General features: G+C 32.1%; 1 protein-coding gene across 1 annotated transcript in view; it reads right to left on the bottom strand.

The window, feature by feature from the left end:
- Positions 1-17,797, bottom strand: part of LOC127728508 (ATP-dependent translocase ABCB1-like) — a 61,429-nt gene extending 43,632 nt beyond the window's left edge. Inside the window, exons 1-3 of the mRNA XM_052235894.1 lie at positions 17,608-17,797; positions 15,048-15,281; positions 12,915-13,075 (exon numbers count right to left, since the gene is read on the bottom strand). Coding sequence (XP_052091854.1) covers positions 12,915-13,075; positions 15,048-15,212 — 326 coding nt within the window. The 5' untranslated portion in view covers positions 15,213-15,281; positions 17,608-17,797. The remainder of the gene's footprint in view (positions 1-12,914; positions 13,076-15,047; positions 15,282-17,607) is intronic.
- Positions 17,798-22,900: the final 5,103 nt, after the last annotated feature.

The raw sequence follows: 22,900 nt of genomic DNA, 5'->3' as shown, positions 1-22,900 counted from the left end.
ACCTGGGACAGTGGTGTAACAGCACAACATATGAACAAACTATAAAAATCAGTTGAAAAGGGCTTCTTAACTCATCAGATTGATACAAAGCAGATAAAATATCATGTATCTAAAACTAAAATATCAATTGATCAGTACGCATCCAATAACCAATGGATTTAGTGTAAAGACGTCATTAACAGTCAAGAGAAAACATGACCTTGTGCAATGCCAAATCACAGGTATCGACAAATTGTAGAACCATGGATGTGCATAGGTATATAACAATGATATTTACTAGTTTGGTTTTAATTTTAATCCAAAACATCATTACAGACACGGGCATAACTTTTTTAGGGATTATCTTAACTACATGTATTGGAAACCTTTTAATTGTGGCAAGCAAAGCAAGCCAAAAATATTTGAACATATTGAATATTTGGGACCAGAATATTTATTTTCATATGTGATAAGGCAAGATGATTTATTTTCACCTAAATGGGGGCCAGAATATTTTATTTTCAAAAATGCCAGCTTTAATGTGCAAAATGTGTTTTAAATAGACTTATTAAGAAGGGATATAGTTACGATACTGTTGTCAGGTCATTAAAGATTGCATATTTTGGCGTTAATATTGATTCACTTATAGGGTCTTTGCATCGGCACTAAACACAATTATTTAAAAACCAGTTGTTGGCATGACATGGGTTATGTTCTTCTCATATATGTTATGATGGTATGACACTAAACCCCTAACGGGAAGGATTGTGCCTGATATTCATATGATGAAGACATAATCTTTCAATCAGTTTAATTGAAGTCTGGAGCTGGCATGTCAGTTAACTGCTAGTAGTCTGTTGTTATTTATGTATTATTGTCATTTTGTTTATTTTCTTTGGTTACATCTTCTGACATCAGACTCGTACTTCTCTTGAACTGAATTTTAATGTGCGTATTGTTATGCGTTTACTTTTCTACATTGGCTAGAGGTATAGGGGGAGGGTTGAGATCTCATAAACATGTTTAACCCCGCCGCATTTTTGCGCCTGTCCCAAGTCAGGAGCCTCTAGCCTTTGTTAGTCTTGTATTATTTTTAATTTTAGTTTCTTGTGTACAATTTGGAATTTAGTATGGCGTTCATTATCACTGAACTAGTATATATATTTGTTTAGGGGCCAGCTGAAGGACGCCTCCGGGTGCGGGAATTTCTCGCTGCATTGAAGACCTGTTGGTGACCTTCTGCTGTTGTCTGTTCTATGGTCGGGTTGTTGTCTCTTTGACGCATTCCCCATTTCCATTCTCAATTTTATTGTATTAAGGCCCTGGTCGAACGGCCTGTTTAATGTATGTGAAATGTGAAGCGCTTTGTACATAGAATGTGTAGTCCATCATAAAAATTTCACTAAATCTGTAAAAAAAGCACTTGACAATGATCTGTGCACCTTATCCATTTCATATACTACCTTTATTTTCTTCTGTAGGATAGTATGTGGTTCAATTATATGCCAGTTGAGACTAAAACTACATGCAAGTTTCCATTGAAAAGTGAAAAAACTGTGCATCAGACCATACTGTCTGCAAAAAAAGTTGAATGCAAGAGTCCTTTTGCAATTAGACTTCTTGTACCATGACATCTTAGCATAGAAATGAGCAAAAAGTAACAAATTTCCATTTCTTATAGCTTCTGTATGCATTTGTATATGTAAATATGTGCTACGGCCTAAATTGACACTAAATAATGTTCAGTCTTACATAGCCTAAGACCATTTTATACTCATTTGGTATGCTTTTTATAACTTTTCTTTCTATTCAAAGTACATTTAATATATATGAAAGAATAATTTATGGTAAAAAACTTCAAAAACTTCAAATTGGTTGAAAAAAATGCATGTTTATGTAAGGCTCCCCTTAATTCGAAAATCTCTATTTTCAGCCACAGGCTCATATAAATTTGACTTTTGAATAATTATAGGTTGCACTTTGTAAATAAAGCTGTTTCTCAAACCACACCTCTTTTGGGGAGATATTTAATATTCATAGGTATGTTAATTTGTTAACGTACTGGTTCCCATTGATGATCTCTGTGTTTCATCTCATAGAGACATCACTTGGGAATGTAACCAGTATTGAAAAACATGGTAGCGGCTAAATTTTAATTCTTAGGAGGTCCAAAAATGGAGGTAAGGGTAGTATAGAATTTTAGTATAAGTTTAAACTCTTAGAAGTTCAGGGCATATAAATGTTGAAAATATGCCGCACAGCCCTATATTCTGACCTTTGAATAAAATAGTAGTGCATATAAACTTTCCGTTCTGGGATATTATTTTTCACGAAACTTCATAGTAAAAGTGTCACAGTTTTAGCCGCAAAGGGAGTTCCTATGGGAAATTGCATTGTCAGTATTTACAGAATTGCAACCTGTAATAAATCTGATAAATCAAATGAGTGTTCAGTTGCTTTTAATACTTAATATATTATATTAAAGAGCATTTCAAAAGCAAATTTTTGCAATATTTAATTTTTTTAAGCCCACATCTTGATAGTTGAAATTATTTGATTTAAACGTCAAAATTAAACATTCAAATTTCAATATTAAAATTGCCATAGTTTCTATAATATATATCCTATGGCCATGAACCTTGGCCAACTATCTTATAATTGCCTAAGCTTAGTTCATGCAAAGTTTAATTAGAATTGGTTAGGTTTTTATTCTAAAACCAGTTGTTGGCATGATACGGGTTATGTTCTTCTCATATATTTTATGATGGTAATGATATTAAACCCCTAACGGGAGGGATTGTTCTTGATTTTCATATGATGAAGACATAATCTTTCAATCAGTTTAATTGAGGTCTGGAGCTGGCATGTCAGTAACTGCTAGTAGTCCTTTGTTCATTTATGTATCATTGTCATTTTGCTTAGTTTCTTTTGTTACCTATTCTGACATCGGACTTGGACTTCTTTTGAACTGAGTTTTACTGTACGTATTGCTATGTGTTTCTTTATTCGACATTGGCTAGAGGTATAGGGGGAGGGTTGAGATCTCACAAAACATGTTTAACCCCGCCGCATTTTTGCGCCTGTCCCAAGTCAGGAGCCTCTGGCCTTTGTTAGTCTAGTATGTTTTTTAATTTTAGTTCATTTATATGTTTTGGAGTTTAGTGTGACGTCCATTTTCACTGAACTAGCACTCAATTTTAGTTAGGGGCCAGCTGAGGACCACCTCCGGGTGCGGGATTTTCTCGCTGCATTGAAGACCCATTGGTGGCCTTCGGCTGTTGTCTGCTCTTTGGTCAGGTTGTTGTCTCTTTGACATATTCCCCATTTCCATTCTCAACTTTATTTCTATACTATTAGGTCCGAGGACACAGTTATCGTCCTATATAGTCCCTAGTGTGGACAGTGTATAACTTGAAAAATTTTTTCATACACTTTCCAAATTTATTTCTTTATATTTTATGCATGAAATATTAAGTAAGGGGATGAAATTACATGTTAAAAAAATTAGGGTGCTGAATCTTTATGTTAAGTAGTGATTTGGTCCAGTTAAAAAAGGTCAAAAACTAGTATGTCTGAAGCTGTCAAACTGAATTTTAGACCCCCTTAACATAGAATTGTCAATATTTTGAGTTAGAGCTGGTAGACTTTTCTATAATTTTGATATTATTTGTCCCAATAGTACATTACACTGTAAAAATCTTTTTGAGATAGAGCAGGTGTGATTTTTTTTAATTTGACTTTATTGTCTAAAAGAAATGCACTACGAAATAACTGTGTTCTCGGGCCCCTTCCTCAGAATCAAATGGTTGTCCCCTTATTGATGTAATTAAAGTTTCCAAATTTTCTGCATGCCTAGCACTTTGTGTATTCTTCAGAATGCTTACAAAGCCAAAGAATTATGAAAACACAGGGAACATTATAGAATGAAATAAAGGAATCTTTAACTTCCTTCATTGTAAAAACTAGGAGATGTGGTATGATTGCAAATGAGACAACTATCTACCAGAGTTAAAATGAAGTGGATCTAAGCAATTATTGGTAACCGTACAGCCTTGAACAATGAGAAAAACCCATACCGTAAAGTCAGCTATAAAAGGCCCTGACATGAAAAATGTGAAACAATTCAAAATGAATGAGAATACTAGTGGCCTAATTTAGAACAAACTAATTTTCATAAAAAAAAACCCAAATATGACAGTCTGTACGTTGTAAAAAATCTTATGAGATTCATCTATTTGTCTATGTAATTTATTGTAGAGATTACTATGTAACTATTAACTTAACTTGCAGCAAGCTTTTACAACAAAAATTTGCTAATGTGAATATGCAGATCTAACATTGTTTGGCTAATTTCGGACAAAATGTATATAAATTAAGGTGTATATGCATAGATCATCTGATGGAGAATGTCTGTCATAACATTGTCACATGTTTAGACGTATATGTATTGAAATATATAACCACAAGTTTATTGTTTTCTGTTTAGTATTAAATTCATAATTAAGATCCATTTATTACATCAGTCATCCGTTTATTTGGCAATCGCCAATGGCAGTCAGCAGGGTTTAAGAACATAAGTTGTTCGACCTGTTAGTCAAATGCGTTTTGTTAAATTAGACTTTTTTACTTTTTTTGGTCTTTTGGAAATTGTTGTTTGTGCTGTTTTTAGAACCCTCTACCAAGAAATTTGTTTTACATGCACACGTATAAAAATTGCGGTTTTTATCCAACGCAATCATAGGTTTGAACGTTGTTTTCAATTTAGACTTTTATATATTTTTTCGTTTGGGCTTGTATTATATTTTCCTTCAGGTTTATATGATCCGTACATCCTATTTCGACTCTTTAAAATTCAAGAGTCTATCCTAAATTGAGGTAAATTATATGGCCTTCCAAATACTGTTTCGATCCCTAACATCACTGAAGAGACATTAATTGTCGAAATTCGGATATGGTGTACAAATTTTTGCACCTCATGTTTGTGGTATACCATCTTTTCCACAAGTTTATCGTTTTCTGTTTGGTATTAAATTAATATTAAGATCCATTTCATTAGATCTGGTGATCAATTTATTTGGCAATCACCAATGGCAGTCAGCAGGGTTTAATATATATATTATTTCATTATTTTTAAGGCTTTCTTTCTACAGAAACCTTTATTGTCAAGAAGGCTCACATGAGAACATATATAAAAGCATCCAGACCTGAGGGTGTAGTGTGTAAATAAATGTAGTATCTTTGGTCACCTTGTATGAACCATGAAATCATTAAGCTTCCTTTGTGCAGAGTCAATAGTTGGGCATAGAACCAATAAAATATACTGATATTTGTTAAAAAGTATGATCATTTTGATGCTTTTTAAAAGTATACTGATACTTGTTAAAAGTATACTGATATTTTTCATAAGTCTTCTCACTCGGATGCTTGTTAAAAGTATACTGATATTTTTCATAAGTCTTCTCACTAGGATGCTTGTTAAAAGTATACTGATGTTTTTCATAAGTCTTCTCACTTGGATGCTTTTTAAAAGTATACCAATGTTTTTCATAAGTATTCTCACTCGGATGCTTGTTAAAAGTATACCGATGTTTTTCATAAGTATTCGCACTTGGATGCTTGTTAAAAGTAGACTGATGTTTTTCATAAGTCTTCTAACTAGGATGCTTGTTAAAAGTATACTGATTTTTTTCATAAGTCTTCTCACTCGGATGCTTGTTAAAAGTATACCGATGTTTTTCATAAGTCTTCTCACTCGGATGCTTGTTAAAAGTATACCAATGTTTTTCATAAGTCTTCTCACTCGTATGCTTGTTAAAAGTATACCGATGTTTTTCATAAGTATTCTCACTCGGATGCTTGTTAAAAGTATACTGATGTTTTTCATAAGTCTTCTAACTCGGATGCTTGTTAAAAGTATACCGATGTTTTTCATAAGTCTTCTCACTCGGATGCTTGTTAAAAGTATACTGATGTTTTTCATAAGTCTTCTCACTCGGATGCTTGTTAAAAGTATACCGATGTTTTTCAGTAGTATTCTCACTCGGATGCTTGTTAAAAGTATACTGATGTTTTTCATAAGTCTTCTCACTCGGATGCTTGTTAAAGTATACCAATGTTTTTCATAAGTATTCTCACTCGGATGCTTGTTAAATGTATACCGATGTTTTTCATAAGTCTTCTCACTTGGATGCTTGTTAAAAGTATACCGATGTAAACCGATGTTTTTCATAAGTATTCTCACTCGGATGCTTGTTAAAAGTATATCGATGTTTTTCATAAGTCTTCTCACTTGGATGCTTGTTAAAAGAATACTGATGTTTTTCATAAGTCTTCTCACTCGGATGCTTGTTAAAAGTATACCGATGTTTTTCATAAGTCTTCTCACTTGGATGCTTGTTAAAAGTATACCGATGTTTTTCATAAGTCTTCTCACTCGGATGCTTGTTAAAAGTATACTGATGTTTTTCATAAGTCTTCTCACTCGGATGTTTGTTAAAAGTATACCGATGTTTTTCATAAGTATTCTCACTCGGGTGCTTGTTAAAAGTATACCGATGTTTTTCATAAGTATTCTCACTCGGATGCTTGTTAAAGTATACCGATGTTTTTCATAAGTATTCTCACTCGGATGCTTGTTAAAAGTATACGGATGATTTTCATAAGTATTCTTACTTGGATGCTTGTTAAAAGTATACTGATGCTTGTTAAAAGTATACTGATGCTTGTTTAAAGTATACTGATGCTTGTTAAAAGTATACTGATGCTTGTTAAAAGTATACTGATGCTTGTTAAAAGTATACTGATGCTTTTCAAAAGTACACTTATACTTGTTAAAAGTAAAGTGATGGTCTTGATATGTATATATATATACTAATACAATGTACTTAACTTAAAAGTATATAGATATAAGAAGATGTGGTATGAGTGGCAATGAGACAACTCTCCATCCAAGTCAAAATTCATAAAAGTAAACCATTATAGGTGTAATACCACCAAATCATAGTACGTCACATCCGGTTGCATACGAAAATAGGTCGAAAAAAAATATTCCCTTGAATTTGACAGTTGTAGGTAATTGATCTTACATTTCATTGCAGTAAAACATTTCTGGGTCATAAACATATATCTTGGGTATTTCAAAGCACCATTATTTTTTTATTTGGGGTTTCTATAGAATATTTTGGAAACTTGAGGTTACATGGTTACTAAAGCTTGTACACAGGTTAAAAAAGGGGGAAAATTTGATTGGTTAACTTCCAGTGATGGATATTTTCTTATATGCAATGAAATGTTATGTGAAATTTTTTCTATAGTACTGGACAGGATAAAACTTTACTCATGCCAAGTATTTCTTTATTTGAAACAAAGATGAATTCTGCACAATTTTTTGAAAAGTGCAAATTTAACAAAGACTAATAGGGGAAAATCAATGGTGGTATTACACCTATAGGTCAAAGTAAGGTCCAACACGGAGCCTTGGCTCACACCAAACAGCAAGCTATAAAGGGCCCCCAAAAATACTAGTGTAAAACCATTCAAATGGGAAAACCAACGGTCTAATCTATATAAAAAATGTATACCTATGTCTTTTATAAGTACAAAATGTATACTGATACTAATCTTAAAGGGGCATTAGCTGTCAAAATCGTGTTTACTGATATGGCTTTAATTCTCATATTTGATTTATAACATACTAAAACGTATATCCAAATTACAATCAGTCTGAAATAAACAGTTAACAATGCATGTACTCAATAATATATATCAGCATTTTGTGTGTATTTTAGTCTAGAGTCTAGACGCCATCTAATTAACCATCGAGATGACCTCCAAAGACTGCCGACAGTCACATAACCCAATATATAGATAAACATAAATATAAACAGATAGCGACCTCGTGCAATTGGACTTTTCTAGGTCTGTTTGATTTCATGTTATAGGTTAAAAAAATAAGTTAATCATCGTTTTTACCTGTATGAGAATGATTTTTTATGGATCGAATCAGTCAACGAAATGGTTCTCTTTTGTTTCACTTTCAATGTTGACAGTCTTTTCATTTAAATGGCTGAACACTACTAACCAATCTCTAGCTAAATGGGTTAAATTGGAGGTCACATGAAAACGGATTCAATGAGGTCCAATTATTCACTTGCAAGTGAATAATTCATCAGCCATGTTTCTTTGCTTATTTTGACATAATTGAACCAAATCGGCTGCTAAAAGCGAATTATTATTTCATTATTTCATTTTTATTAATGATTGAACAAAAAAAAATCACATTCTAATTTTTTTCATATCTCGTAGCTAATGCCCCTTTAAAAGTATAAATATACTCGCTGAAAGTATATTGATGTAAAGTGTATCCCTATAGAATCATCCTTATTCTGACATGATCCGCTACTTATATTGATGGCTGTATTATATTTGAATGTGTTTGTATGTTTCACAATCATTCAAGTACACCATGTACAATAAATGTTATACATCAATATCATTTTTTGCAAAAAGGTATTTTTCTGCTTAATAATTAACTTTAGATATTTTATTTTTTATCTTATGATCTCCGTTACTTAAATAAAAGTTCTACATTTTGAACTTTTTAATTCAATAATGTCACAACCATATAAATGAAAATACTGAATGGTTATTTAAAACTTTGTTTATAAGTTTATGATCTGTAATTTCAAACCATGTCATGTATCAATAAACATCTGAATACTTGGTATGCAGTTAAATGACTTAAATAAAAGTTCTACATTTTGAACTTTTTAATTTAATAATGTCACAACCATATAAATGAAAATACTGAATGGTTATTTCAAACTTTGTTTATAAGTTTATGCTCTGTAATTTCAAACCATGTCATGTATCAATAAACATCTGAAAACTTGGTAGGCAGTTAAATGACACACATAATTATCCTTTTTAATATTTAGCAACTTAGCAGAACATGAGTAATTGTGTAAGACATAATAGTGTTCTGTAAAAAAGTGTCCACCTGGACAGTTTTTGATAGAATTTTGGTATTAAATAATGTCCATTGCCATGAAATATTGTCCCTCAAGTGGACAGATTTTTACTGCAAAAGTTATGAAATAGTGTCCACCCAAGGACAAGTTTTCATAGTAGTTGCTATTAAATTGTGTCCTCAAAGGGAAGTAATACAAAGGTCATTAAAAAGTTTTATTATACTTGAATTTTAATAAAATCTGAAAGATTGATTAGAAATTGATTAATATACAAATGTAAACAAACAAATAATGGATGGAAGCAGAGACATATAAATACATTAGTATATATGTCTCTGATGGAAGTGAATTATATAGAGACATTTAAGTTCTAAGAAATACCCAGCTAATGCTAATATGACAATGAAAGAAGAACAATAAGAAGGAAGTGTGTAAAGTATAAAATCAAATGTGAAGAACTATACTATATTTATTATGAGAAGGCAAAAGAAAATATAGAATTTTGGTATGAAATAATGTCCATTGCCATGAAATATTGTCCCCTAAGTGGACAGCATTTTACAGCAATAGTTATGAAATATGGTCCACCTACAGGACAATTTTTCGTAGCAACTGTTGTTGAATTGTGTCCTCCAAGGAAAATTATACTGAACAACATCTGTTACTTGTTGGAATTTAAATCATTATACATGTATATATATATTAAAAAGTATAAATAAGAAGATAAGGATGGTATGAGTGCCAATGAGACAACTCTCTGTCAAAGTAACAATGTATACAATTATAGGTTAAAATACTCCCAGTAATAACCAGGCAATGGATATCATTTTTATAAATACTTTAATCATATCAAAAAATGTCCTGGCGGACATAATGTCCTGTGAAAAAATTTCCACCTGGACAGAATTATAGTATTAAATAATGTCCATGTTCATGGACACTTTTTCATACCTGAGGACATATTTTCATAGGAAATAGTGTCCGGGACACATTTAAATAAGTATTAATCTATGGACTTTTTCATATTGGCCCTGTAACATGCCCGAGGTATTAATAATGGCCAAGGATGGTTGTAATGCCCCACACTCCACTCTGAAGTAACTGTATTATAACAAAGTCAATGTAGGACTTTCTTTGAGATATTATTGTGTCTGGGAGACACAAATGATGCCCCCGCAAATGCAAAGTGTTATTTTAAAATACACAAAGTTGAGCATGGGAGTACTTAGGTCTATGGTTCACTGTTATCCAGAAACGCTATGCACCTCTTATGCAAGTAAATACTCCTTAATTGACAAAGTTCAACTATCTCCCAAAAGAGCAAAAATTATCAAAAATTAAAACCCTGACCACGTGCACACCTTCAATATATGTACAAACAGCCAGCAAAGTGAAAACTTCCTAGCATTCAAACTGTAGGAAGAGTTATCCAGAAACGCTATGCACCTCTTATGCAAGTAAATACTCCCAAAAATTTCAACTATCTCCCAAAAGAGCAAATATTAATAAAAATCAAAACCCTGACCACATGCATTGTCACGAAATAAAAGTTCCTTCATAATATAAGTTCCAAATGGAAAAAGTATTCTGGAATATTATTTCCAGTGGAATAAATATTACAGGATATGTTCTTAAAGGAATAAATGGTATAGAATATTTGTTCCAACAGGAACAGATATTATGACATTTTTTATAACAAAGTTTTTAGTGGAACATCTGTTAGGCGGAACAAATATACGTTGACAGCACACCTTCAATATATGTACTCATGTAGCATTCAAACTGTAGGAGGAGTTATCTGGAATAACTATATACCCATAATGGGACAGACGGACGGACAGGGGGAAAACAATATGCCCCCCAACTTTGAGTTGCAGAGGGCATAGAAAAATACTGAAAGGAAAATGTATTTTCAAAAGTTTGATTCAGACATTATCTTTTAATCATAAAAAAAGCTTCTGCCAAAGTTTCATAAAATTCTATGAAGGTTTGACAAAGTATTTGATGTGTAACAAGCTTTAACCCCAGACTGTATCTACTTGTTAACTGTAAAAAAAACTAAGTGCATTTATCAGTATCATAGCAAAAAATGAAAATAAATATTTTAAAAATTTTGCTCTGGATACTGTATTTTGGTCATTAACAATTCAAGCTTCTATCCAAATTTCATAAAATTCCATGAAGGGTTTGACAAAGTAATTGATGACTAAAAAACTTTAACCTCAGACTGAATCTGAATTTTAACTGTAAAAAACTAAGTCAATTTATCAGTAAAATAAAAAAAAATGAAAATAAATATTTTCAAAATTTTAATCTGGATACTGTGTTTTGGTCATAAACAAGCTTCTGTCCAAATTTCATACAATGCCATGAAGGTTTGACAAAGTTATTGATGTCTTAAATAAACTGTTATCACAGAGATATATGTCTTGCCTTTTTGTAATTTTGATAATACAAATGTTAAAATTAAAATAGCAATACTTTAACATGTAAGTTATGCAAATGTTCAAAGTCGATGAACCATGACTGAAGGTACATGGCTAAACAATCTCCATGGAATGAGATGTGCCAATGCTAATACAACTGCATACCAAATACCATTGACTTATTATAAATCGTTCCCTTTAAACAAACCAAAACACAAACATTAACTTGTAAACTATGTAAAAGTTTCAAAGTCAATGAACCATGATCAGGGGTGGGGCTATATAATCACCATGGAAATGATACTTGCAAATGCCAATAAATTTGCATACCAAATATCATTGACTTAACATTAGCAGTTCATCTGTTACTGATCTAATCACAAACTAATACATGTAAACTAAGCAAAAGTTTCAAAGTAAATAGACCATGACTGAGGGGGCATGCCAAATATTCTCCATGGAAATGAGATGTGCTAATGCTTATACAACTAAACACCAATTAACATTGGCCTACCACTAATGGTTCCCCTTGAACTGACCTAATCACAAACTAATACATGTTAACTTAGCAAAATTTTCAAAGTCTATAGACCATGACTAAGGGGGCAGAGCCAAATAATCTCCATGGAAATGAGATATGCCAATGCTTATACAACTGCATACCAAATATCATTGACTTACCACTAGTGGTTCCCCATAAATTGACCTAATCACAAACTAATACATGTAAACTATGAAAAGTTTCAAAGTCAATAGACCTTGACTGAGGGGGCAGGGCCAAATAATCTCCATGGTAATGAGATGTGCCAATGCTAATACAACTGCATACCAAATATCATTGACATACCACTAGTGTTTCACCATGAACTAGACCTAATCACAAACTTAATACATTGTTGATGCCGCCGCTGCCGCCGCCAACGGAAACAGCACACCTATGTCTCGCTTTTTGACTCCGTCAAGGCGAGACAAAAACTTTAACCACAGAAAGCAACATCCAGGATAGATGACAGAAGACAGATGATGGACACATGCCAATCAGGACAAGTAAGCACCATCCAGGACAGATGACAGAAGACAGATGATGGACACATGCCTATCAGGACAAGAAAGCACCATCCAGGACAGATGACAGAAGACAGATGATGGACACATGCCTATCAGGACAAGAAAGCACCATCCAGGACAGATGATAGAAGACAGATGATGGACACATGCCTATCAGGAAAAAAAAGCACCATCCAGGACAGATGATAGATGATGGACACATGTCTATCAGGACAAGAAAGCACCAGCGAGGACAGATGATGGACACATGCCTATCAGGACAAGAAAGCGCCATCGAGGACAGATCATAGAATACTGGACATCAAATCAGGCAGGTGATAACAATACATGCCAATTTAGCTGCAAAGGAGACACTTTATATATCTGAGTATATATTCATTGATCAATCATAATATATGTGGTACAGGTGTTATACTATTTTTACACATCCTTATATCTTAGTCTTAAATAAATATAATGTTAATTTACTTACTTTTGCTTTGCTAAAAGTTGCACATAATTTGTGTACTGAATCAGAGCATTAGCAACCTCTCCATACAATAACAGATTTAATGGCATACATGACCCCAGTCCAACTGCAAATATTGTCCCGAATATCAATATTACAACATCTATCTTGTCAGCATATTTAAACTGAAAAACAAAAAAGAACAGACACTGATTATACTTGTTTCAATGTATTCTAAAGTTGAAAATATATTGTTCACATAAAATTTTGACAAGCCTTTTATCATGTTTATGTAATTTTGATAGAATTATGCAAATGTTTTAATATTATTTTCAGAAATTATTGCGATGTTTTATGTATTAATGCGACAGTAAAAGATTTGCAATAATAAAAACCCTCATTCATAATTACAGTACCAATTTTTGCATTCCATAATCAGATTTCACATTTTTGCCTTCAATAATCAGATTTCACATTTTTGCCAGATATCAAGAATTCGCATTAAAAAATGTAAGCATTGATTTCTGAATTTAGAGTAGCAACACCTAAAGATGGTAAACTTTGCGTAGTATAAGGTCAATATAGCATGACTGAGGAAGTCAAGTAATCTCCATGAAAATTGAGATGTGTACAAATTGAATTAATACAACTGCCTACCAAAATATCATTGATTTACCATTAGTGGTTCTACTAAATGTGACATAATCAAACTTTGAAAAAGATAATAAAGACTATACCCAGAAAGTAGTACTAACTATTATTGAAATTTTAATGTATTTCAAACTGAAAGTACATGTAAGAATGTCTTGAAATGTTGCTTTAACTAAGAATGCAACTCCTTTCAACAAAGTTGAACAAAGTTAAACTGTTTTTGGTTATTATATTTAGGCTCTTTTTTATGTTCTCCTTTGCCATGAGTTGTCAGCATAATGAAATTGAATTTTTAATTGGTTCTTTTGATCAAAAATGTTTGTTAGTATAAGTACTTTCTCTTAAAATTAAAATGCATCTTTATGTTGGCATTAAAGGGGGAATACTCGCTAATTAAATCTTAACAAGAGTGCACACGCTGAAATGTCTCACCTTCTTTATTAATTATTGATATTATGTTGATAGTCCTAAAAATAAAGCTTTATTACAACTGTCAAATAAACTTAACATTAACCAAGAAAACTAAACATTGACCAATGAACATTGAAAATGAGGTCAAGGTCAGATGAACCATGCCTGGCAGGCATGTACAGCTAACAATTCCTCCATACAACAAATATAGTTGACCTATTGCTTATAGTTTAAGAAAAACAGACCAAAACACAAAAACTTAACACTGAGCAATGAACTGTGAAAATGAGGTCAAGGTCAAATAAAACCTGCACGACTGACATATAGATCATAAAATATTTCCATACACCAAATATAGTTGACCTATTGCATATAGTATTAGAAAAAAAGACCAAAACTCAAAATCTTAACTTTGACCACTGAACCATGAAAATGAGGTCAAGGTCAAATGACACCTGCCAGCTAGACATGTACACCTTACAATCATTCCATACACCAAATATAGTAGACCTATTGCATACAGTATAAGAAAAACAGACCAAAACACAAAGTTTAACTATAACCACTGAACCATGAAAATGAGGTCATGGTCAGATGACACCTGCCAGTTGGACATGTACACCTTACAGTCCTTCCATACACCGAATATACTTGACCTATTGCTTATAGTATCTGAGATATGGACTTGACCACCAAAACTTAAACTTGTTCACTGATCCATGAAATGAGGTCGAGGTCAAGTGAAAACTGTCTGACAGGCATGAGGACCTTGCAAGGTACTCACATACCAAATATAGTTATCTTCTACTTATAATAAGAGAGAATTTAACATTATAAAAAATGTTAACTTTTTTTCAAGTAGTCACTGAACCATGAAAATGAGGTCAAGGACATTGGACATGTGACTGATGGAAACTTCTTAACATGAGGCATCCATATACAAAGTATGAAGCATCCAGGTCTTCCACCTTCTAAAATATAAAGCTTTTAAGAAGTTAGCTAACGCCGCCGCTGCCGCCGCCGCTGGTTCACTATCCCTATGTCGAGCTTTCTGCGACTTCTGCAACAAAAGTCGCAGGCACGACAAAAACTGACCAATCCAAAAATTCCTAGTGTTGGTTTTTTGCTGGTCACCACTGTCACTTCAGTTTGTGTTTCACTGTAATGCACTCCATTTGATATTCCATTGGACTTTTCAAATTCATTGCCTTTACCATTAACATGGATGGTAATGTCTTGGGCAGATGATATTGAAGTCATTTTGTACACTACTTGTATTGTTTACAATGTATTTCTAATTACTGAATGTTGTTTTATTCAATCAAATTTCTGAAAAATAAAGAATCCTTTTAAGCAATAATAAAAACTTAATTTTCAAATCAAGAGTTTTAGTTATAAAAATAAGGAGATGTGGTATGATTGCCAATGAGACAACTATCCACCAAAGTTCCAATGAAGTGGATGTTAGCAATTATAGGCAATCGTACGGCCTTCAATAGTGAGAAATAACCCATACTGTATAGTCGGCTATAAAAGGCCTAGTAAGACAACAAATTAAATTGAGAAAACAAGCGGCCTAATTCAAAACAAAACAATTTATAAAAAAAACAAATATGACAGATATGAACTGCAGGCTCTGGACTTGGGACAGGCACATAAAGAATGTGGCTGGGTTAGTCTATTCTTGGTATTCATGTTTAAACTTCCAGACAAATAGAAAAACTATTAAATTGACATTTAAACTACCATCTTATAATTCTTAAATCTTTTAATGAGGTGGGTGCTGTTGTACTTGAAATGTTTTGGGTTTTTTGGTGAAAAAAGAGGGAATCTATACTGTAACTAGAGGCTCTTAAGAGCCTGTGTCACTCACCTAGGTGTATGTGCACAATTCAACAATGGACACTCTCCAACATTGTAGACTAGAATAGAATTCATGACAAAAATCTCTTATTTGTTGACCTTATATTAATGATCATTTTTTCTGTTTACAGTTTCTCTCTATCTTCTTTCATTTTTGCTTCAAAAGGGCAATAATTCATAATATGGGCTGGGTGAGGAAAAAAGTGATAATTATTTTAAAGAAACAAATGGTTGTCAGTTAAAGGAACATATTCCTTGGATCCCAACCTCTGGCTCCACACAAGCTTCCGAGATCATGTGTAGGAACTAGATAACATAATAGGCCTTCAAGTTATCAGTTTCAGATAGCCAGACTGTCATTATTCAAATGAGTTATCTAACGTGAGAGTACCCAAATTGCACCTATTTTGACAGTTTTTTCACCTACGTTTATTTATGATCTAGACAAAATGTTCCATTCTGTGTTTATTTTGTAGATGTATCATTTTTTACTATATGGTTCCACAAATTTAATTTTGAATCCATATTGAATCATAGAAAAATGGGTTTGAACAGACCTCCAAACGATCAATGATTCTGTAAAGAGGAGTACCCAAATTGCATCCATGCTACAATTCACATCCTTAAAAGTCGAATAACAGATATTTTGTTTTATTTCTTTCAATATTTAGAACAATTTGACATCAGTCCAATGCTTACTATTCATTTTTTAAGAAATGAATGCTTGTAACATATTTTATTTGCTAATTTTTAAAAGATGACTTTTTTTGGATGTCGCATGGCGATGTTTCCGTACATTTTACTTTTTCCAGTGAACACTTCATCTGTTTATATATACTGTGAACTTTTTGTGAATATTTTTACCTAGAGTCAAATCATAAAAATACAAGTTGTAGTCTCTAGGAAAACTTGTAAGATTTCCTCTGCTATAAATAGGTGCAATTTGGGTATTCGGTGCAATTTGGGTACCGTGACGTTAAATGAAAACACAGTTATCTCATATTGATAGATAAGAAGAGAAAATGCAACAATTCATCAAGAGGGGATTTTATAAGGAATGCCAGACACATGTGAATTATTTACTGTGACTTTACTAAAAGTGTTGTTCTCTACCTATTGCAGTTCATTTTAAATTCTGACTGAATTGCAATTGGTTAAATTATCAAAACAAACCATTCAACCTGTTCAACTGGTCAGAAATTTAAAAAAAAACTGCTGTAGAAAAACAGTCAAGTCATCAAAGTGCAAGTTGATAAAATAAAGCATACTTAAGTTTCAATCATGTAAGACTTTAATTCTGCTTTATTGCTATATTGGTATACTTTAAAAGATACCCTGAGTGCTTTATGAATATTCAAAAGGAAATTTTTCTCTTCTTTTAAAATGTTCGAATTAATTTCAAATGTAATATTACGTACACATGTATAAGTATATTGCAACTTATCTTAATAAGTTACTTAATTTTATTTAAAAACAAAAAAGAGGAAACGATGCAAAGGGGGCAATCAACAGAACATCGGTTGAAAAAGACTCACCTTGGCCAAAAAATGAAAACAACGAAAATACAAACAGAAGTCCCCATAAACACTACAAAGAAAAGTAAAGATTTAGCATCAGGAACCATACTAAAACAGTGGTGTTTTAACTATATTGAAATAAATTGAATTATTTTTTTATAAGACGTCTGGCAGTAACATGTAAAAGACATTCCTATCCTCATATATTTATCACAAAATATTCATCATAACCATGATAACACTACCATCAGACAAATATATAATTATGATCCTACCTTTGTGAATTATTCCAATAAAATAAAATTATGTTGTACAGCTTTTTTAAATGTTGAATTTTCCTTGCATCAGAATGTTACCTAACACTCTATAACCCTTATCAATTGCATTCCACCTAAAACACAATTTCACATTCCACCTATCGAACCCGTTATGACAGTGTTCCTGATCAGCGTACTAACTTTTGACCTTCTAGTAATCAATTATTATTAGGTCAATGCAGGAACATACTGTTCCCAGGTCAATGTCAGAAAAAAAAATCGACTTTTATTATAAAAATAAATGTTAAGAAATAATGGTTTATCGAGCCCTCCGCAGTAAAACATATACACGAGGTGTATGTCTATACGAATCACCATACTTCAGCTTTTAAAGTTAACAAAGTGATACACATGTATAAGTATATATCAGTCAGAATGTTTTTCAAGTCTATGAAGAAATATGGCAAGCCAAAGTGGACAAAAAGACATTTTTATACGACCGCAAAAAAATTTTGTGGTCGTATATTGGTATGACGTTGGCGTCGTCGTCGTCGTCGTCTTCGTCGTCCGGCGTCGTCGTCCGAAGACACCTTGGTTTTCGCACTCTAACTTTAGTTTAAGTGAATGGATCTTTTTGAAATTTGACCATAAGGTTAAATACCACAAAAGGAAGGTTGGGATTGATTTTGGGGGTTATGGTACCAACAGTTAAGGAATTAGGGGCCAAAAAGGGGCCAAAAATAAGCATTTTCTAGTTTCCAGACAATAACTGTGGAACGGTGTATGGATCTCTCTGAAATTATACTACAAGTTTCTATACCACAAAGGGATGGTTAGGATTTGCTTTGGGGGGTTATGGCTCAAACCGTTTAGGAATTAGGGGCAAAAAAGGGGGAAAACAAGGTTGTCCTGGTTAATGGACAAATACCTTAGTACAAAACATAATTTAAAGCAGTGTAAGGGAGATAAATCAAATACATCATTGAAATTATCTCCCTTACACTGCTTTTAAATTAATGGTTAATGAACAATAAAGATAATTTAAAACAGTGTAAGGGAGGTAATCCAAATACAATGTTTTGGTTACTTCCCTTACACTGCTTTTAAATTATGTTTAAAGAAATACATATTTATAAAGGAAGACCAGTAAAAATATCTGCAAATGTTGCATCTTTTTTTTTACAAAAAAATCCATATGAAAGATTTGACACTATATTTTTAATTCTATTATAAAATAGATTAAGTTAGCACTATGGTAAATTTAAATGGGTAATTATGGTTGCCAACTCCATTGGAAATTTGAATTGAGATTATGACCATATTTTGAGGGAAAGAATTTTTTTGGGGAAAAAAGGGGGGGGGGATAAAAAGAAATTGTGGGGGGTCAATTTTTTCTCATTCAGATTTCAGAAATTAAAAAGAATTATTCTTCAAATATTATTTTTTTTTCAAATTTCAAATATTGAAAAATTTCAAGAAGTAATCTTTAATTGCACAGTATGGCGCATTAGATTTGTAAAATCTTTGATCACATTAATTTATTTGTTATGCCGAATCTAACAGTGTATTTAGATTTTTAATTTTGGGTCCAGTTTTCAAATTGGTCTACATTAAGGTCCAAAGGGTCCAAAATTAAACTTTGTTTGATTTTAGCAAAAATTGAATATATGAGGTTCTTTGATATGCTGAATCTAAACATGTATTTAGATTTTTGATTTTTGGCCCAGTTTTCAAGTTGGTCCAAATTGGGGTCCAAAATTAAACTTTGTTTGATTTCAACAAAAATTGAATATATGGGGTTCTTTGATATGCTGAATCTAACCATGTATTTAGATTTTTTATTTGTGGACCCCGTTATCAAATTGGTTCATATTGAGGTCAAAAGGGTCCAAAATTAAACTTTGTTTGATTTCATCTAAAATTGAATTATTGGGGTTCTTTGATATTCCAAATCTAACCGTGTATTTAGATTTTTAATTTTGGGTCCTGTTTTTTAAATTGGTCTACATTAAGGTCCAAAGGGTCCAAAATTAAACTTAGTTTGATTTTAACAAAAATTGAATTCTTGGGGTTCTTTGATATGCTGAATCTAAACATGTGTTTAGATTTTTGATTATGGGCCCAGTTTTCAAGTTGGTCCAAGATAGGGTCCAGTATTTAAACTTTGTTTGATTTCAACAAAAATTGAATATATGGGGTTCTTTGATATGCTGAATCTAAACATGTATTTAGACTGTTGATTATGGGCCCAGTTTTCAAGTTGGTCCAAATTGGGGTCCAAAATTAAACTTTGTTTGATTTCAACAAAAATTGAATATATGAGGTTCTTTGATATGCTGAATCTAACCATGTATTTAGATTTTTTATTTGTGGGCCCCGCTATCAAATTGGTTCATATTGAGGTCAAAAGGGTCTAAAATTAAACTTTGTTTGATTTCATCAAAAATTGAATTATTGGGGTTCTTTGATATGCCAAATCTAACCGTGTTTTTAGATTTTTAATTTGGGTCCCATTTTTTAAAATTGGTCTTCATTGAGGTCCAAATGGTCCAAAATTAAACTTAGTTTGATTTTTAACAAAAATTGAATTCTTGGGGTTCTTTGATATGCTAAATCTAAACATGTGTTTAGATTTTTGATTATGGGCCCAGTTTTCAAGTTGGTCCAAGATAGGGTCCAGTATTTAAACTTTGTTTGATTTCAACAAAAATTGAATATATGGGGTTCTTTGATATGCTGAATCTAAACATGTATTTAGATTTTTGATTGTGGGCCCAGTTTTCAAGTTGGTCCAAATTGGGGTCCAAAATTAAACTTTGTTTGATTTCAACAAAAATTGAATATATGAGGTTCTTTGATATGCTGAATCTAACCATGTATTTAGATTTTTTATTTGGGTCCCATTTTTTAAAATTGGTCTTCATTGAGGTCCAAAGGGTCCAAAATTAAACTTAGTTTGATTTTAACAAAAATTGAATTCTTATGGTTCTTTGATATGCTAAATCTAAACATGTGTTTAGATTTTTGATTATGGGCCCAGTTTTCAAGTTGGTCCAAGTTGGGGTCCAAAATTAAACTTTTTTTGATTTCAACAAAAATTGAATATATGGGGTTCTTTGATATGCTGAATCTAACCATGAATTTAGATTTTTTATTTGTGGGCCCCGCTATCAAATTGGTTCATATTGAGGTCAAAAGGGTCCAAAATTAAACTTTGTTTGATTTCATCAAAAATTGAATTATTGGGGTTCTTTGATATTCCAAATCTAACCGTGTATTTAGATTTTTAATTTTAAGTCCCGTTTTTTAAATTGGTCTACATTAAGGTCCAAAGGGTCCAAAATTAAACTTAGTTTGATTTTAGCTAAAATTGAATTATTGGGGTTCTTTGATATGCTGAATCTAAACATGTGTTTAGATTTTTGATTATGGGCCCAGTTTTCAAGTTTGTCCAAGTTGGGGTCCAAAATTAAACTTTGTTTGATTTCAACAAAAATTGAAAATATGGGGTTCTTTGATATGCTGAATCTAACCATGTATTTTGATTTTGGACATTGGACCATAATAGGTAAATTAAAAAAATTCAAGTTCTTAGACCACATTCTTTCTGTGTCAGAAACCTATGCTGTGTCAAATATTTAATAACAATCCAAATTCAGAGCTGTATCAAGCTTGAATGTTGTGTCCATACTTGCCCCAACTGTTCAGGGTTCGACCTCTGCGGTCGTATCAAGCTGCGCCCCAGCGAAGCATTTTATTTAATATTAAAAAATCATTTTCTAATATTAAGAATTCATTTTCTAATATTAAAAAAAATATTTTCTAATATTAAAAAATGATTTTCTGATATAAAAAAATATCGTATTTTTTTAATATTAGAAAAATTATATTTTAATATTAGAAAATGAATTCTTAATATTAAAAAATAGCTCTTTTTGTCCACTTTGTATTGTAATTTTTAATATTTACAGTGTTGAAGCGTCTGAATGAAAGCAGAGACATATATATACGTATAAATGTCTCTGATGAAAGTAATACTTGGGTACAAAATATTTTCTCCCTTCTTTTTTAAAGGTAACACGATACCAAATGGCATATCTCCTGATTTCTAAAATGTTTGGAACCATTTGTACTTTGATTCGAGCAGAGAACGTGTGACATTACTGAATAAAGAATAATGTTATTTTTTTCAGTGGTATTGAAGAAAAATATTTTACGTGATCTGAATGGTGTTTGTTGTTTTATTTTCATTCCCTCTGTCGTAAATTTCCGATAATTCAATATAACATTCTACTGAGTAAATTTTATTTCGTCCTAACTGGGTGCACTTTAGCTTTTCAAAACTGAGTCTTCAACTTAACCATACCAAACTAGAAAAAGGTGATGTCACCGCTGTATCAATGAATGAATAAAATAAAGCTCTTCAAAAATTTGATTTGGTAAACAGTGATGATGCAGTGCAATTTGAATTGATTGATTAGTGGTTGCTTAACGTCCAGTGGCAAATATTTTATGCATTTTCAGGACGATACAATACAATTTGAAATAGTGACACATTTGAGGCATCCGTCAGAAAAGGTTACACATTCTGTTAGTTGTGAAAATCATAAAGAAAATCAACTCCCTGATAAAAAAAACATTCTAAATATAGTATACTCTGTATGGTGTAAACGTGTGAGTTGTGTGCGTAGTTAGTCGGATAAACCTTGCAAACTGTATGTAAAATTTCGCATAAGAATATAAAGTACAACATTCTGTAATTCGTGGAAAATTATAAAAAAAAATCCTGAGAATTTATATGCACCTTCAATATAGGTAAAGCACTCGGCGCAATATTAAAAAATAAAAATCTGACATCTTTAGAATATGAACTAACACCAGGTACATAATTAAAAAGTTTAAGCTTAAAAACTGTAGTCCTAAGAAATCAGCCGTATAAATATATATATACCCTATATACAAAGTGCGGGACGGACTGTCGAACGAACATGGGTAAAACAATATGCTCCCAGCATTTTGTCTAGGGAGCAAAATATATATTAGCATATATGATGATGTTCTATTTTATAAGGCATTTGGTGACAAAATATCTTTTTGAAAAGGCAGTTCATAGTGGAATGGTAATTGGGAGATCTCAAATGTAGCAATGTAAGCACGCTAACATCTATGTCATTTGGTCTTTGATGGAAAGTTGTCTCATTGGCAATCTCCTTATTTCATAATGATTTGAGTTTTCTTCTTAAAAAATAACAAATACGTACTAGAAGACTGAAAGATGTTGCTGTTATAGTTAAAATCTGACTTATGTTGT

This window comes from Mytilus californianus, unplaced genomic scaffold, assembly GCF_021869535.1.
Source record: "Mytilus californianus isolate M0D057914Y unplaced genomic scaffold, xbMytCali1.0.p SCAF_2, whole genome shotgun sequence".
NCBI classification, from domain to species: domain Eukaryota; kingdom Metazoa; phylum Mollusca; class Bivalvia; order Mytilida; family Mytilidae; genus Mytilus; species Mytilus californianus.
This window is presented reverse-complemented; position numbering and strand designations above follow the sequence as displayed.